Source organism: Leguminivora glycinivorella, chromosome 22 (genome assembly GCF_023078275.1).
Source record: "Leguminivora glycinivorella isolate SPB_JAAS2020 chromosome 22, LegGlyc_1.1, whole genome shotgun sequence".
In the NCBI taxonomy this organism is placed as follows: domain Eukaryota; kingdom Metazoa; phylum Arthropoda; class Insecta; order Lepidoptera; family Tortricidae; genus Leguminivora; species Leguminivora glycinivorella.
Genome location: NC_062992.1, coordinates 14,848,754 through 14,866,904, shown reverse-complemented (window position 1 = coordinate 14,866,904; position 18,151 = coordinate 14,848,754). Strand labels below are relative to the sequence as shown.

The 18,151-nt window shown below is 41.2% G+C and overlaps 1 protein-coding gene across 1 annotated transcript; it reads right to left on the bottom strand.

The window, feature by feature from the left end:
• Window positions 1-3,409: 3,409 nt before the first annotated feature.
• On the bottom strand, window positions 3,410-14,715 carry LOC125238121. Its single transcript, XM_048145409.1, has 8 exons — window positions 14,565-14,715; window positions 13,980-14,054; window positions 13,676-13,786; window positions 13,191-13,372; window positions 12,725-12,900; window positions 4,071-4,124; window positions 3,551-3,646; window positions 3,410-3,451 (listed from the first exon to the last, which is right to left on the bottom strand). The coding sequence occupies exons 3-8, from the start codon at window positions 13,744-13,746 to the stop codon at window positions 3,410-3,412; spliced, it is 621 nt and encodes a 206-aa protein (XP_048001366.1). The 5' UTR covers window positions 13,747-13,786; window positions 13,980-14,054; window positions 14,565-14,715.
• Between the last annotated feature and the right edge of the window lie 3,436 nt (window positions 14,716-18,151).

Below are 18,151 nucleotides of genomic sequence, written 5' to 3'. Positions count from 1 at the left end.
ATTGCAAAAGTGACTCGGCTAAAGCTATTGGAGCTAGGTTGGAAAGTGATACCTCATCCACCGTACTCTCCAGATTTGGCACCTACGGATTACGCATTGTTCAGATCGCTAAGCAATGCCTTGAATGAAAAAAAGTTCGATGATCAAGCCCAACTACGACAGTACATAGCTGAGTTTTTTGAATCTAAACCTAAGAACTTCTTCGCCGATGCTATTCATTCTTTACCAGAACGATGGAGACAAGTAGTAGATAACGAATGCCGTTATATTTTTGATAAATGATTAAAATAATAAATTAAATAAAAATTACAATATTGGTTATGATTCGCTCATTACTTTCTTACCAACCCAATACTTTCCTTGGCACAATGCTAATCCCGATACCTATGTTCAAGCGCGGATCCAGCTTCGTGCCCAGGGGGGGGTCACGTGGTAAAGGCCAAGGCCCCCCGGGGGGGGGTCACGTGGTCTATTTGTATGGCCAGCCTAGGCTCCAGGGGGGGGTCATGACCCCCATGACCCCCCCCCCCTGGATCCGCGCATACCTATGTTACTTTAAACAGAAAAAAGTTAACGTTACAATGCTCAAAATAAATATGAGGATTTGCCCCACAGATTTGCTGCTCTCATATTTACCTCATCTATTTAGTAACTGATCTGTGGTTGAGAGTTCGAGTCGCCTTTAAATGGTTTGTTTAAATTTAAACGTCCCAATTGTTTAAGGTCTGGAGACTTCGGGATTCGGGGATTAGGGATTGAATGTAACTTGATGAAAGAGTTATTAGGAGAGCTCGAAACGTTTTGTGAAGATCCGTGAGCGAGCTTATAATTGTATTACTTATTTATGACAATGTTTCATGTACCTAGGTATAAGTAAATTAAGAAAAAACTTTAAAGAAATAATAATTAAAATTTTGAAATAACCCCCGACCGCGACATAGTGGTCCGATTTTCATGAAACATGGCTAAGAACACTCCCGACTAACTCAGCTTTCAAACAAAAAAAAAAAACTAAATCTAAATCGGTTCATCCGTTCGGGAGCTATACCACAGACACACACACAGACAGACATACAGACAAACAGACAGACGGATAGACACGTCAGTCAAACTTATAACACCCGGTCGTTTTTGCGTCGGGGGTTAATAAAACTCATATAATTAGCACTGATAACTATTTATTATAATTTATAACAATACCTAGCTACCATACTTTTATAAAAGTGCAGTAACTACTGGACAAAACTGACGCACTGCGTCAGAAAGCGGTCGTAATTTATAACCGCCCGCTTGTAAGCGAGAACCCGCCCGGCGGGTTCCCCGGCATCTGAGCAAAGTTCACGAGTGCCCGCCACGCGGGTTCTTGGTTGCGAACGTGAAGATAAGACTCACGACCACTGCACTTTGACTAGCTTCCATAATTCTTCAATAATAAACGGCTTCAGGTACTCAAAATCACCGCGCATGTGTGCTAACGTAGGGAAAGAAATAAAACTGAAACAAACATACAAAAATATTAGTCAGAGACTAAACCAAAAAAGCCACACCTCTCATAGCAGCCTCTAGCTGTAGGCCTAGCACATGATTGCCGCGAGAGTATGTCGCCGCGAGATACATCACACGTCTTTTTCTAAATGTATTAATGACATAAGGACGAATAGTCTATCTCGCGGCGACGTACTCTCGCAGCAATCATGTGCTAGGTCTACTGAAGTGACAGGCGTTGACGCTAGGTGGCGGTCGAAACGCAGCCTAGCTCTGTCGCGCCACTATGTTCCATATTAAAAGCGATAGGGAGAGGTACCTAGGGAAGAAAAGTCCCCTTTCCGAATAGGTGATGTAAACAATTTTCACAACTTTTTAGGATATAAAAAGCGTTGTACTCTTTCCAAAATCCACAAGTATTGCATTGCGGTTCTTCTATACGTTGCAGCAAGCTCATTTGCCATACATACTGCAATCGCTTGCGTTGAACGCATCGATCAAAACAACCGCTCAACAAATTCGGCAGCCATTTTGTTGTCGATTGAGCCGTCAGAATCAAGTGTCCATCAACACGCAGACGCTTCCATATTTCATGTCATGTTGACTTAGCTAGCGGAAACGAAACATTGAAAAAATATTATTTTTCACGCTGGCGAAGCCTGCGAATTGGATTTTTTCACTTGACTTGCTTGAAATTGGAACTGAGATTTTACTATGAGTATTTGATTGTTACTAGGAGTAGACGTCTTGGAAATAGTTATTTGTTATACAAGGGGGCAAAGTTGTATTTTAACGCCGAGTGTGGAATTGAAAAACGAGCAAGTGAAAGGATTGTATAATTCGAGAATAGAATCCTGAACTTGCGAGTTTTTTAACACACGAGAAGTAAAATACATTTGCACCCGAGTGCACAAAACTTTTCCCCTCACTATAGCGAGGAAACTACAACGCAAAAAAATGCGTTTATCACTGCTTCCAGTAGTTCCACAGGTGGTAAATCAACTTAATTACTAGATTCACCTACTTTTATCAATTTTAAAGCAGTTAATTTGACTTTATTCAAGGTCAAATTACTTTACCCACTAGTGGATAAAATGCGTTTTTACCCGCTGGTATTAAAGGACAAAACACGTGTTTCCGCGCTAGTGAGGGGAAAATGTCATTTATTGTATGACGAAAATGAATTGTGCAAAGTGTTTATAAATATATACCGTGGGCCTGAATAACCCGAAAGATTTTAACAGTGTATTCCTGACCACATATAGAGACTATAATGTCATTATGAAATTTGGCTTAAATTCAGTAAAAAGTATTCAAAAATCTAAAAACAAATTTTAAATTTTTTGCTTGTTTTTAAATCAAACACGCGTGGTTACAATCCTTTGTGGGCTTCTTTTACTAGACTCATTACGATACGTATAGGCTGTATCAGGGGCGGCTCACTCCGTGATTCTATCGCCGCGCTACAAGTACATGCTGGCGGCCGCGAGTTCGCGGCCTAATCAGGGGTTGCGCGCGTTCTCGCGGAACGCACGTTCGCACTTTCTATTGTTACTTTACGTTGCGAATTTTTTTTTAGGTTCATATGCGTTGTCCTCGTGTGGAATGGCTAATAATGTTTACTTAAATAAATATCTTGAATAAAATAAATACCATAGGACATTTTTACACATATCTACTATTGATTAAGTCCCCCGGAAAGGTTCAATAAGGCTTGTGATGATGGAACTTAAACAAAAATATATAAATACTATATATATAATAGTATAACATTTTATTGAGTATTAATTTGTTTTAATCCATAGGCAACCCTATCGCCGAACGCCGCGCACGTGCGGCTCATTTCTTTGTTAGAATTTTGTAGGCATTTAAAAAGGCGGCATGTCGCGAACATCAAAGTAGTGGGCCTTCTGTACTTGTACTATTATATATTCTGTGGCTGTATCGCCTTCGGCTCGGCTATAGTCTGTGGCCATGAGTAAACCCAATTATAATTTAAGAAAATACACACAAAAACACCCGGACAGGGCAAACTTTCCTTTAATACAATATTAGTTTAACTTACCATATTCTTGAAATAAAGTCGTTCTTTGGGAACCCTGCAGGGAGGCTTTTTAGGAGCAACTTGGCTAGGCTCCGCACGGATACTCAGTTGAGGAACCTGTCGAAATGTAATCCTTTTAGGGCCACTTGCGCCAAGGAAAATGGAGCGTTAACCCACCACTTTAAATGGAATTTAACAGTTGACAGCTCACTAACCCTGAGTTAAGTGGTTGGTGCAAGTGGGCCTTAGTGTGCGAGTGGAGTACTAGTACTATAGAGTTTGTGCATTAGTTTAGGGCTGCACGTGTTTACCAGTCCCTCGAAGGCAGGATGCAGGGCGACTCTTGACAACCTTAAGGCCTACAGCCAACAAGACCTTACAGCCCAAAGAATCTGGAACTTCCTGCAGTGCCTGGATTCAACGAGCTTACTTCAGTAAGGATATTTAATCACTAAGGGCCGTCACAACAGATCACTACTGGTCTACGTGACGCAGAAAGCCCCCCCCCCCCACAATAATAATAAAATAATAACCGTATTACCTGGCGCTGAAGTGGACGTCTTGAGCGCTTGTTTGCGCAGCTCAGCTCTGGAGCCTAAAAACAATAAATAATAGTTAATAAAGACTACATTCGAGTCACTTTTGTAGGAGAAAAGTAAGTGTTTCTATATAAAAAAAGAATCGACTGTCTTTTGCCATGCTGTATGTGTCTCATGTTCGTTAGGACCATAAACACAACTGTAAGTTTATATCAAAATAAGAAAAATAAAATGTAACGATGGGTCATCTTAATAATAGGTGCCCGCACCTTCATTTAGATTTAAATATAACCCAAATCCGTTATCTAAGGGTCCGAAAGGGACTAGACGGGACCGAGCCAATCTCACAGGTAATGCAGTCATTTTTGCGTGTACACGGTGTATACATATACCCTCATTTGCAAATGTAAACACCCTGTTTGGACCGGGAAGCGTTTACGTACTAGCACAGAATATATAATAGTACAAGTACAGAAGGCCCACTACTTTGATGTTCGCGACATGCCGCCTTTTTAAATGCCTACAAAATTCTAACAAAGAAATGAGCCGCACGTGCGCGGCGTTCGGCGATAGGGTTGCCTATGGATTAAAACAAATTAATACTCAATAAAATGTTATACTATTATATATATAGTATTTATATATTTTTGTTTAAGTTCCATCATCACAAGCCTTATTGAACCTTTCCGGGGGACTTAATCAATAGTAGATATGTGTAAAAATGTCCTATGGTATTTATTTTATTCAAGATATTTATTTAAGTAAACATTATTAGCCATTCCACACGAGGACAACGCATATGAACCTAAAAAAAAATTCGCAACGTAAAGTAACAATAGAAAGTGCGAACGTGCGTTCCGCGAGAACGCGCGCAACCCCTGATTAGGCCGCGAACTCGCGGCCGCCAGCATGACTTGTAGCGCGGCGATAGAATCACGGAGTGAGCCGCCCGGTACTAGTGCTTAGGTAAAAAGGATTTTAGAAGGGACGGAATCGATACGACAAGTTGACGATGTTGATGATAATAAAGGATTTTCCTACCATAAAACAAATATATTGTATTATACTCGTAATTAATTTAACATTTCTCTCTACGAATCAGCTACTTTTCGGGTTCCGTACCTCAACAGGGAATAACGGAAACCATAAGAATGACTTTGATTTTCTTTCGTTTGTCTGTCTCCTGTCTTGACTTCTCTGAATATGTACCTACCGTTTACCTCACCTTCACTGCTATTTAGAATAAGTACTTATTATGTACTTATTAAGTAAACAAACTTTCACTGTTAAACGTAAGCATGTCGTGTTTGCCTGTAATTGGGTGAATACCAAAGCAAGCTATTTTATTTTCCGTTTATATGTAAGATTATGTATTACACCTGTTGGCGTTATGTATTAACCTAGAAAAGCGTAAAATACTATACCTAGAAAAGTCGCGTAGTTTTTATTGTAAATAAAACCATAATATGGTACCTACATATTATAGGTACTAGTCTAGTCTAAAGTTCCTTGAAGCTGTGAAAATCTAAATTAATATTACTAACATAACAAAGTCTCCATATCTGTACCGTATAAAGGCCGACGGGCAGCGTCCGGCCCAACCGTTTACAACCATGATAGCAGGTAGGTCTGGCAGATTAGTTACCGGAAACGCACGTTACACCCACGATTTGGTTCAAAATAGGACATTCGGTGACAGGACAGGATACGTAGCCAAACGCACTAACGCTCTCGACAACATCTGGCCCCGTAGCCAAACGCACTAACGCTCTCGACAACATCTGGCCCCGTAGCCGAATGGCACAAACGCTCACGAATCGAAACGCTCGTAGATATCTATCTCTGTCGCTTGCGTGTATTGGCGCGACAGAGCCAGACTACCTTTCGCGGCGTTTCGTTTTCGTTTCGCGTCGAAGAAATGCCATTCGGCTACGGCACCTGGCCCCGTAATACGGTTATTACCGCGCCAGGTAATACGGTTATTATTTTATTTATTCGTTCTTTCCATATCTCGGCACCATGGGGCCGAAGCCAACAGCGCAGAGGCCCTTTAGAACAATTTAATCTAACAAGCAAGGGATACCCCTGATACATCCGTACAATGTGATACATCCGGAGATGGTCCCCGCCAGGTGCAAAGACTATTTCAGTGCAGCACTTTTTGTACTACAATGGGAACTAAGGTCATTAGACATTTCTGCGACGCGAAACGCCACCGAAACGCCTGACGTCGCGTCGATGATTGCCATTCGGATGTGCAGATATTCGTACAGTAAACTACAAAGAGATGTATCCATTTCTTCACTAATAAGTTGTAATAAGGTGAAAAAGTGGATACATCTCTTTATAATAAGGTGAAAAAGTGGATACATCTCTTTGTAATAAGGTGAAAAAGTGGATACATCTCTTTATAATAAGGTGAAAAAGTGGATACATCTCTTTGTAATAAGGTGAAAAAGTGGATACATCTCTTTATAATAAGGTGAAAAAGTGGATACATCTCTTTGTAATAAGGTGAAAAAGTGGATACATCTCTTTGTAATAAGGTGAAAAAGTGGATACATCTCTTTATAATAAGGTGAAAAAGAGGATACATCTTTTTGTAGGCGACTGTGCTATGAGTTCAAAATACGTTGCTTGATAGCAAACGTTATGGAAAATGACACAATTTATGAAGAAATTGGACAGCGCCCCCAAACGGTCACTTTTGGAACTGAAAATACAATACGATTTAGCCCACTGGTGGTGAAGCCGGGAATAACAACCACAAATAAAAAAAATATCCATACTAATATTATAAATAATTTTGGTAAGGCAAAAGCTAGTAATAAAATAATTTTGGTTTGGTCTCTACTTCGATTTTCTTTTACTGTCGGACAAACAGACATTTTTATTAAAAATGCACTGTAAATACTGGTAGCGATTAGGGTCCGTGATCTTTCAACACCCGTGGAGAGGTTCCTAGGGAGCCCTAAAATGGCTCCTAGCAATAACCTCTGATATTTCTGATATTTGACGACCGGTCTGGCGTAGTCGGTAGTGACCCTGCCTGCTAAGCCGATGGTCCTGGGTCCGAATCCCGGTAAGGGCATTTATTTGTGTCATACGCTTTGTTTCTGAGTTATGGGTTTTTTTTAAATGTACGTGTACCAACTATACTAAAAACTAGTACGCCAAATCTTGGGATTAGTTGTCGATGCGGACCCAAGGCTCTCATGAGCCGTGGCGAATGCCGGGATAACGCAAGGAGGATGATGACATATACTCTATAGTTTACCGGGATTCGATCCTAGTTCCAAATTATCAGACATCGTCTTAGCAGGTAGTGTCAGTGTCAGTAGGTACGACACGCAACTAGTGGTAAAAAAAATCGACGCATCTATATTTGAGATACATCACAGTAAATATTGAGCGCTTAGGACCCGTGTAGAGGCCCCTAGGGAGCCCTGAAATGACTCGTAGCAATAACCTCTGATACTTGAGGGTACTTCACTATTGTAGCCTTACCACGAGATATCGTCGGGACGAAGGAAGAACAATATTGGTTCTGCTTTCAACAAGAACTTTTTGAAGTGAAACTTCTAATGCGACTTCCAACTGACAGCGCGTAACACTCAGTCATTGTTACTTTGCGTGGAATGCCGCTCACTCAGCGCGTAACATTCTGTCTCAACGCGACTCACTCAATCCATTCATTCACTTATTCACTCAGTCAGAGACAGAACAGAATGCCTAGAATGGTTTTGAATGGTGGAATGGTTGGTTGGAATGTGTGTGTTTTATATTTAGATCGAGTGTAAAATGAGTTTGTTTTTTCAATAATTTGAGTAAATAGCAATGTAAAATATTGGGTTGGTAAGAAAGTAATGAGCGATCGATTGAATTCCACATAAAATTTTTGAGAGAGTTCTAGAATCTTCTATGGTCGAAAGTATATAAAGGGCGAGTCGCACAGTTTCTCGTCAGTCATTCACTAGCTGTCGCCGAGCTAATATAAGGAAGAAAATGGACGAATTAAAAGTGCATGTAAGGCATTGCTTACTATATGAATTTCAGTCTGGCCATTCAGCCGCCGAAGCAGTGCGTAATATATGTCAGCGTGTTGCTCCTGAAGTTGTGTCTGAGGCCACGGCGAAACGATGGTTCCAGCGGTTTCGTAGTGGCGACTTTTCATTATCAGATCAACCTAAGTCTGGTCGACCGGTGAAGATTGATGTAGCCAAATTAAAAACCTTAATTGAAGGAGATCCGAGGCCAACGAGTCGTACTCTTGCTACCGAGTTAGGCTGCTCTCATGTCACCATAGAAACACATTTACACGAGTTGGGAAAAAACTACAAATACAGTGTTTGGATACCGCACGAACTTGATAGAGATCAACTAAACCGCCGTGCCGATATCTGCATACAACTTCTGTCTTTTCGCCGCACATTCAACTGGTTGGACCATCTTATCACTGGAGATGAAAAATGGGTCTTATATATAAACCACACACGCAAACGTCAGTGGCTAGCTCCAAACGAAAAAGGAATTGAGGCACCAAAAACAGAGCCACACCCGAAAAAAGTTATGCTGTCCGTTTGGTGGGATATTCATGGTATTATTCACTGGGAACTCCTACCAAGTAGAATGACTGTTACCGCATCAGTATACTGTAATCAGCTTGAAAATTTAAGCCAAAAAATCTGTCAAAATCGTCCACAGCATGCTAAAGTTTTTTTCTTACACGACAATGCTCGCCCACACATTGCAAAAGTGACTCGGCTAAAGCTATTGGAGCTAGGTTAGAAAGTGATACCTCATCCACCGTACTCTCCAGACTTGGCACCTACGGATTACGCATTGTTCAGATCGCTAAGCAATGCCTTGAATGAAAAAAAGTTCGATGATCAAGCCCATCTACGACAGTACATGCTGAGTTTTTTGAATCTAAACCTAAGAACTTCTTCGCCGATGCTATTCATTCTTTACCAGAACTATGGAGACAAGTAGTAGATAACGAAGGCCGTTATATTTTTGACAAATGATTAAAATAATAAATTAAATAAAAATTACAATATTGGTTATGATTCGCTCATTACTTTCTTACCAACCCAATATTTAAAACAGTAAAAAGGTGGACGTAACTAAACGCAAAAACGTGATGGTCACTTGACAAAATGTTTTTGAGGTTATGTTAGGAAGCTTCACTTCTTTCGTGCGGAGACTCCACGCACTGTTTTCATTTAGTTCAACAAATATATTTTCCCCTCACTATCTCGGAAACACGTGTTCTATCCTTTAATACCAGCGGGTAAAAACGCATTTTATCCACTAGTGGGTAAAGTAATTTGACTTTGAATATAGTCAAATTAACTGCTTTAAAATTGATAAAAGTAGGTGAATCTAGTAATGAAGATGATTTACCACCTGTGGAACTACTGGAAGCAGTGATAAACGCATTTTTTGCGTTGTAGTTTCCTCGCTATAGTGAGGGGAAAAGTTTTGTGTTACACTCGGGTGCAAATGTATTTAACTTCTCGTGTGTTAAAAAACTCGCAAGTTCAGGATTCTATTCTCGAACCACTCGCTTCGCTCGTGGTTCAACTATAGAATCCTTTCACTTGCTCGTTTTTCAATTCCACACTCGGCGTTAAAATACAACTTTGCCCCCTTGTATAACAAATAACTATTCTCCTCACTAGCTCGGAAACACGTGTTTTATACTTTAATGCCAGCGGGTAAAAACGCATTTTATCCACTAGTGGGTAAAGTAATTTGACCTTGAATATAGTGAAATTAACTGCTTTAAAATTGATAAAAGTAGGTGAATCTAGTAATGAAGATGGTTTACCACCTGTGGAACTACTGGAAGCAGTAAACAAATTTTTTTGCGATGTAGTTTCCTCGCTATAGTGAGGCGAAAAGTTTTGTGTTACACACGGGTGCAAATCTATTTTACTTCTCGTGTATTGAAAAACTCGCTAAGTTCAGGATTCTGTTTTCGAACCACTCGCTTCGCTCGTGGTTCAACTATAGCATCCTTTCACTTGCTCGTTTTTCAATTCCACACTCGGCGTTAAAATACAACTTTGCCCCCTTGTATAACAAATAACTATTAACATGGCGATATCCGATGGCGGTACTCCGACAGCGATATAAAATAAAAAAAATAAAAAAATAAAATGCGTTTATTTCAGACTAACATGTGTCCATAGTTTGTTAGTAACAATAACAAGACATCTTAAATTAACTATATTAGTACCTAATCCTAAATGAAGTGAGGACCAATGCCTGATTAGGCCACTGTCCCACCTCTCGGCCACTACGCTCAGGAGGCTGTGGCGGCTGTCGCGGACTCTGCGGAGCACTGCGGCGCAGCGCTTGCGCAGCGTCGCGTGAAAACCATCTACGTGCGCGTTCGCGAACATGCCGGATGCGCTGCAGTGCCGCGGCAGCCGCAACAGCACCCTGAACGCATCATTATATTGAACCCGCAATGTATTTAGCGAGCGTTGCGTAAAATTTGTCCACAAGCTGCAGGTATACAGCGATGTACAGTACGCACGGAACAGGGTAATCTTAACTTGCGCTGTGCACCGACTGAACCTGCGAGCTATCATATTGGCTCTAACAGCAAGAGCCCTTCGCTCCCTCTCGATATCAGAATCACAAACGCACAATAATATAACGCACAAACTTATATTTGAAATGCATTTCAGTAAATACTGTAAGCGATTAGGGATCATGTTCTTTCGACACCCGTGTACTTAGGGCTCCGCAGGGACTCGTGAAAACTGACCCCCGGCTATAACGTCTCATACTTAAGGGTAGTTCGCGTGCTATTCCCGCTTTGTGACGAGAATGAGGTAAGTAAGGGAATCATCATCCTCCTTGCGTTATCCCGGCATTTGCCACGGCTCATGGGAGCCTGGAGTCCGCTTTGACAACCCAATCAAGAGTGAACAGGCATCTTCTGGGCGAGCTCACTCCATCGTAGGCCACGACTTTGCCTTTGGCTAGTCTGTGGCCAAGAGTTAGCCCATTTATAATAATAAAAAAAAAAACTAATCCCAAGATTTGGCGTAGGCACTAGTTTTTACGAAAGCGACTGCCATCTGACCTTCCAACCCGAAGGGTAACTAGACCTTATTGGAATTAGTCCGGTTTCCTCACGATGTTTTCCTTCACCGCAAAGCGACTGGCAAATATCAAATGACATTTCGTACATAAATTCCGAAAAACTCATTGGTGCGAGCCGGGGTTCGAACCGCGACCTCCGGAACGAAAGTCGCACGTACTTACCACTAGGCTACCAGCGCTATACCACCGCTAAGGTAAGTAAGGGAATGCATACTAATATTACAAATGGGAAAGTGTGTCTGTCTGTTTGTTTGTCCGTCTTATGGGTCCGTCGCAAAAGGGAGCGACGAATTGACGGGATTTTAGTTGAAAGGATAGAGAGTGACATATGCTACTTTGACTCTCTTTCTTACCCCCACTTTTCTAAACGGGGGGGGGGGGGGGGGGGGGTGGAAATTTTGTATGGAGCATTTCGCAATTTTTTAATTTAACGCGAGCGAAGCCGCGGTCAAAAGCTAGTATTTCATAAAAACCCTACCTACCGAACCCAAAACACACCTTCCACTGGCTCTCACTCGCGGAACCAAAACGAATAGCGTCAGATCTTGGACATGGGTCCCCGGAGACCGCGCTCGCTCGGTACGTGGGTTCGGTTCCCGACAGATAATTTAGGCTTATCCACGCGGAGGGATACGGTGTATTGTTCTTTAGACAATATTTTAGGATTGAGTTAAAACTATGTCGCTATTAACATGGCGATTTGTAAAATGTCAACTACGCCTTATTACTTACCAGCTCTTTATTAACTTTTCAGTATAATATATGCTGCTACTCTGCTGTACTAGTGTGAGAAATGGTACTGTATTTGCAGTATGTTATGGTGACCTTTCGGTCATCATATGTATACTGCATAACCATAAAATTAAAATTTTGAAAGAACCCCCGACATAATGGACCGATTTTCATGAAACATGGCTAAGAACACTCCGACTAACTTGATCAGCTTTCAAACAAAAAAAAAACTAAATCTAAATCGGTTCACCCGTTCGGGAGCTACGATGCCACAGACAGACACACACATCTCATCATCATCATCATCATGATTCATCAGGAGTCACCAGCAACACGCTGAGATGAGGCCATGTAGTGGCACTTCATTACATTCTGTCTTGTTGTTATTACTGTTATTATGTGTATTTTGTTTTGCCTGTGTTTACGAATAAATGTTTATTAATTAATTAATGCATTCATTCATTCACTCATTCACACAGACAGACAGACAGACACGAAAAACTTATTACACATCGTCGGTTTTGCGTTGGGGGTTAAAGAAGGCGGTAAATTTGAAAAATGTAGGGCACTCCGGCCAATCGTCTTCATAAAAAGCGCCCCTTCCTGAACCTTGACGTTGGCGGAATCATCGACGAGCCATAACACTTCAAAATTTATTAAAAATATAGGGGTGAAGTTTTGATTTTCATAACTAATTTAAATTTCGCGCCATTTTTGGTTGATCGTATGATAATTCAATATCATGATGACATGGGTGATGGAGAGAATTGAGATATTTGCCATATCGTTTAAAATTACTCACACTGGACCTCTTAGAGATTTGGGACCTCCGATCGCTGTCATCGTCCGACGCGTCCGACACGTCAGACGGGTCCGGCCCGCCGGACAGCCCGCCGGACGGCTCGCCGGCCGACGCGCGCAGGATCAGACGCGCCGGCTTACGCTCGAGGTTCGCGTCCTCCTCTGATTGTTCTGACGCTGGAACATAATTTCATATAATAGTTACTATGCTGAAATAGAACAACTGAACAACAAACTAGTTACATATCATTGGTTTTGCGTCCGTGGCCCCAAATGGTCTCACCGGAAGATCAGCGCTGGACCCAGGGTTTCGCTAAGAGGACAGTGGGGTGGCGGATCTGCGTCGGCTTCAAGTCAGTGACTGGCAAGAGGCTGCGCAGGATCGGGACAGGTGGCGATCTCTCGTTTCGGAGGCTAAGATTCACTTTGGGTCACTGAGCCTAAATAATTAGTTTAGTTATACTCACAGTTATCATTGTCAATCGGTGGTAAAGTGACTCGCTTAGGCTTGTGAGGTGTGGCTTCGTGGAGCGACTCGGCAGAGCCGGGCTCACACTCGCGCTCGCGCCGCGGGAAGAAGAAGGACGGCTTCTTGTCCATGCGCACGCGCTTCTTCTTCGACTTGCAGCTCTTCGAGTACTTCAGGAAGCTGGGGAATGTATAGTAGATATATCAGAGCGTTGGAGATGCTCAAAAAGATATGGACAAGCAATAGAGGAATTCATCTGATGGTGACTGTGTTTGATACGAACAGCGCTGGCGGTAAAGCGTACGACTTGCAATCCGGAGATTGCGGTTAAAACCCTGGCTTATACCAATGAGTTTTCTGAAAATACCATTTTTTTATTGTTTAAAAGAGTTTAAGAAAGACAATAACAATGAGACGCAGAAGATGATTGTCTTTAGAGAATTTAAATTTTGAGGATTTTTCTGTAACCAAAGGTGTACTCACATATGATTTTCTTTCAGTATCCTGTCTAGAGTGGGTTGTTTCTTATCTGTGGTTGTTCCTATTGAACACATACCATCCAGCGTCACGTCTTCTAGAACCTTCTTTAAGATTCTGAAATAAAAAGTGATCCTAAATGACTTATTCTTATTCTGATTCTAAGATTATGAAATAAGTTTTTTTTTTTACAAAAAAACTTCAACAAGCTACACTTAAGCTATCTACTTAATTAAAAATTGAAGTTAATAAGTACATAAAATTAAATAATTGAACTACCGATATAGAATATAATAGGTTATGTTCTTACCCGCGACGGCGCTTCACTTCAGGTAACTCTCTCACAGACTCCTTGGCAAGTGTTATCTTTTTCGGGCTGCCATTTCTGAAAACATAAGCAATAACCTAACCACAAAATTAAAATTTAGAAAAAACCCCCGACCGCGACATAGCTAGTAGACCGATTTTCATAAAACATGGCTAAGAACAGTCCCGACTAACTCAGTTTTCAAACAAAAAAAAACTACGTCGAAATTGGTTCATCCTTTCGGGAGCTACGATGCCACAGACATACACACACACAGACAGACAGACAAACAGACAGACAGACAGTCGTTTTTGCGTCGGGGGTTAAAAACATTCATTACCGTAGTACAAAAATTTCTCCAGGCTAAAAGTCACCATATAAATATAGATCAGCGTACACTCCATAGAAACTAGCTCGAAACCGCCAAATTAAATTCAAGCCGTGGCCCCGGGAGCCCTGTTCAATCATGGAAGCGGTCCATCGAGAAAGAGCTACGAGCGGCTGGTTTGAGCTGGAGCGAGCTCGTGAAGGCCCTTTGCGCCTCTAGGGTGCCTTAGGACTACAACAACATACTCCTTAGTAACTTACACGTCTTGCCAGAGCCACCGGGCTATCTCCAGGTACGGGCTGCGAGAGGCCTGGATGGCGCCCTTGGCCAACGTCGTGCATTTGCTCTTCAGCTTGCTTGTCGGACTCTCTTCTCTAAACGGAAAGGAACAAAGTTACTTTGAAGTTAAATATAAACTGAAATAAATATATGTATAAATAATCCATAATAATAATAATAAAATACTTTATTGCACTACTACAACGACAACAGCTAAACAAACAAATAAAGAACTTAAATAGTAGGTAACAACAGGCGGTCTTATCGCTAAAGAGCGATCTCTACCAGACAACCTACCATACTAAACTGACTGAAGGGAAAAATTTATAAATCATTCATCAGACCTGTCGTCATGTATGGATCAGAGTGTTGGGCCCTAAAGGTGACGGATGAAAAGAGATTGCATGTAGCAGAGATGAGAATGTTAAGATGGATGTGTGGCGTCACAAGAATGGATAAGATGAAGAATGAGTATATCAGAGGAAGCCTGAAAGTAGCACCGATAGTTGAAAAAGTAAGAGCGAATCGACTAGCATGGTATGGACATGTAATGCGGAGGGATGAAAGGCATGTGACGAGAAAGATATTACGAATGAATGTGGAAGGGGGTGGAAGTAACGGGAGGGGAAAACCGAAGAAGAGGTGGATGGACTGTGTGAGACATGATATGGAACTAAAACAAGTTAATGATGAGATGACGAGTGACAGAGATGTATGGAAGAGAAAGACATGCTGCGCCGACCCCAAGTGACTGGGATAAGGGCAAGAGAATGATGATGATGACTAAACTAATACTATAAATGGGAAAGTGTGTGTGTCTGTTGGTTTGTCGCGTTTGTCAGTCTTTCACGGCAAAACGGATCGGCGTGATTTTTCAAGTGGAGATAGTTGAAGGGATGGAGAGTGACATAGGCAAATTTTTTCCTCTTTCTAACCCCCCACTTCCCTAAAATGGGGGGTGGAAGTTTGTGGAGCATTCCGCAATTTTGAATGTTGAATGCTAGCAAAGTTGGTATTACTATAAGTGTAAAAAATACTCACGAAAACCTCGTTATCTTGGTATTAGTCTCGGCGTCCAGCAAATCTTTCGTCTGCGTCCTCTCGCTCACCACAGACGGCTTCGGAGACGCCCTCTCTTGTATAATCACCTAAATAATTAGCACAGACTTAATACAATGTAGGCGAGTCTCGACAGCTCAGTCGGCAGAGCGCTGGGCTGGTGTCTTTTAGTGTAAGGCTTGAGTGACATGTCGAACAATTGAAGCTTATACAAGTGACCTGTGTGCGTAGCGGAATGCACAAACATACATACAATCATGCCTGTATCCCATAAAGGGGTAGGCAGAGCACATGAAACTACTAAAGCTTCAGGGCCACTCTTGGAAAATAAGGGGTTAAAAGAAAACGAAACTGTGGCATTGCAGTGACAGGCTGCCAGCCTCTCGCCTACACCACAATTTAACCCAATGCACAAACGCTCACGATATACATATCTCTCTAGTAGTTATATCGATCTCTATCGCTCTTGCGTATTGGCGCGACAGAGCCAGACTACATTTCTGCGGCGTTTCGATGGCGTTTCGCGTCGCAGGAATGCCATTCGGCTACGGGGCCTGGCTGAGTCGACGCTGCATAGATTGTATCCACGCTCGTCCGTCGCACCACCAGTAGGATTGCAGGTGAGTTGCCGGTATTTAAGATGGGTGTACGCTGCTTCTTAAAGATTTGAAGGTCATATCGGTCCGAAAATACTACAGGCGACAGTTTATTCCACAGTTTAGCTGCGAGGAAGTTTCTGGAGAAACGCAAAATAGACGTAGTATAAAAACCGGCCAAGAGCGTGTCGGGCCACGCTCAGTATAGGGTTCCGTAGTTTTTGTATTTTTTTCAAAAACTGTTCAATCTATCAAGTTCAAACTATTTTTGCTAGAAAGTCTTTATAAAGTTCTAATTTTTTCTGTCATAATTTTTAAACTTATGGTTCAAAAGTTGCACTTGCTTAGAGCGATTATTTCTGAAAATATTATCAATGTCAAAAAATGATTTTAGTAAAATCCTATTCATTTTTAAATATCTATCCAGCAATATGTCACACATTAGGGTTGAAATAAAAAAAAAACACTCCCCACTTTACGCGTAGGGAGTACCCTAATAAATAAATAAACTGCACCTTTTATTTTATCACTTTGTCAGCGAGATTGATATAAATATTGGTACCAAATTTCAGCTTTCTAGTGCTAACGGTCACAGAGATTATCCGAGGACGGACGGACGGACGGACAGACATGGCGAAACTATAGTTGACTACGGAACCCTAAAAATGAAATAAAATCTTGTAACATTATTCTTACCTCTTCCTTTTGTGTTATTATTGCATGTGGACGTTCCCCAGAAGTGACTTTCTTGATGTACTGTTGGGGGTTGCTCAGTAGTGTTTGGAGGGTTAAGCGTTGCCGGATGGACGAGGGCAGAGGCTTTATAGGGGTGTCTACATTTGCCATGATTTTCAAAATGAAGTTTTAATCATCAATATTATAGTAAATTCTTCTAAAAAAATTGAGAGGCGAGTCTAAATACTTCCAGTGTTCTTGTAGGTTACCTACATATTTTTAACTTTTGGTAGCCACTAGGATAAATAACACACAGTAGTGAGCTATTCTTTATATTGTAAGAAATGTGATGGTGATAAAAGGGAAAATCCGAACTGACTTAAATCAACGCACAGCCCAAACCGCTGGTGCTAGAGATTCCAAATTTAACACGTAGCTTCCTTATAAGGTTTAGAAGTTCACTAAGAAATGATTTTTTTTAATTCATCTGCTATAGGGCTATCTGCGCGTGCGGAGTCGCGGGCAAAAGCTAGTTTATGAATAAACAGAACACACTTATTTAGGTAGTTTACAGGTAAACTGGTCTTTTTGGATATCCTTAAGCTATAGTTTGGTATATGTGCCGTGTAGTGGGTTACGAATTTCACTACCTTTCCTCCCGTGGGTGTCGTGGAAGTCGACGCGGTATAGGATCAAATTGTGTGGGCGATGGGCTAGCAACCTGTTACTGCAGTAACAGTACACAGTTTGCTGCAGTATCACAGTTTCGCTTTCTTTCACAGTGCTGTATCAACTGCAGTACCTATCACAGTTTCGCTTTCTTTCAATCCCTGTTGCAGAGCGTACTCTGCATACTCCTTTAAGAAATACAGGCGTGAGTTTATGTATGTTTATAAACTTTATAATAGTAAATATTTCATATGATTTTAAGTCAGTTTTCGTTATGCACTGAAGTCAGTCAGCCACTCCATTTTTTTAATTTAAACTTTTAAACTGCTTTTTAATTCTTATAATTATTTGTACACGGTTGTCTTCATTTTGTTTGGTTTATTTTGGTTTTAGTTTAGTTTTGTAAACATTGATGAAATCATAACATAGTATGACAGTTTTTGACAAAGGAAATCTAAGGTTTTAAGGATAGTCAAAAAATGTTTATTTTGTTTTGTATAATCTACATTCATTACATTAGTTTTATTTATACAGAGTATAATTCTCAAGTTTATTATAAAGACTGATTC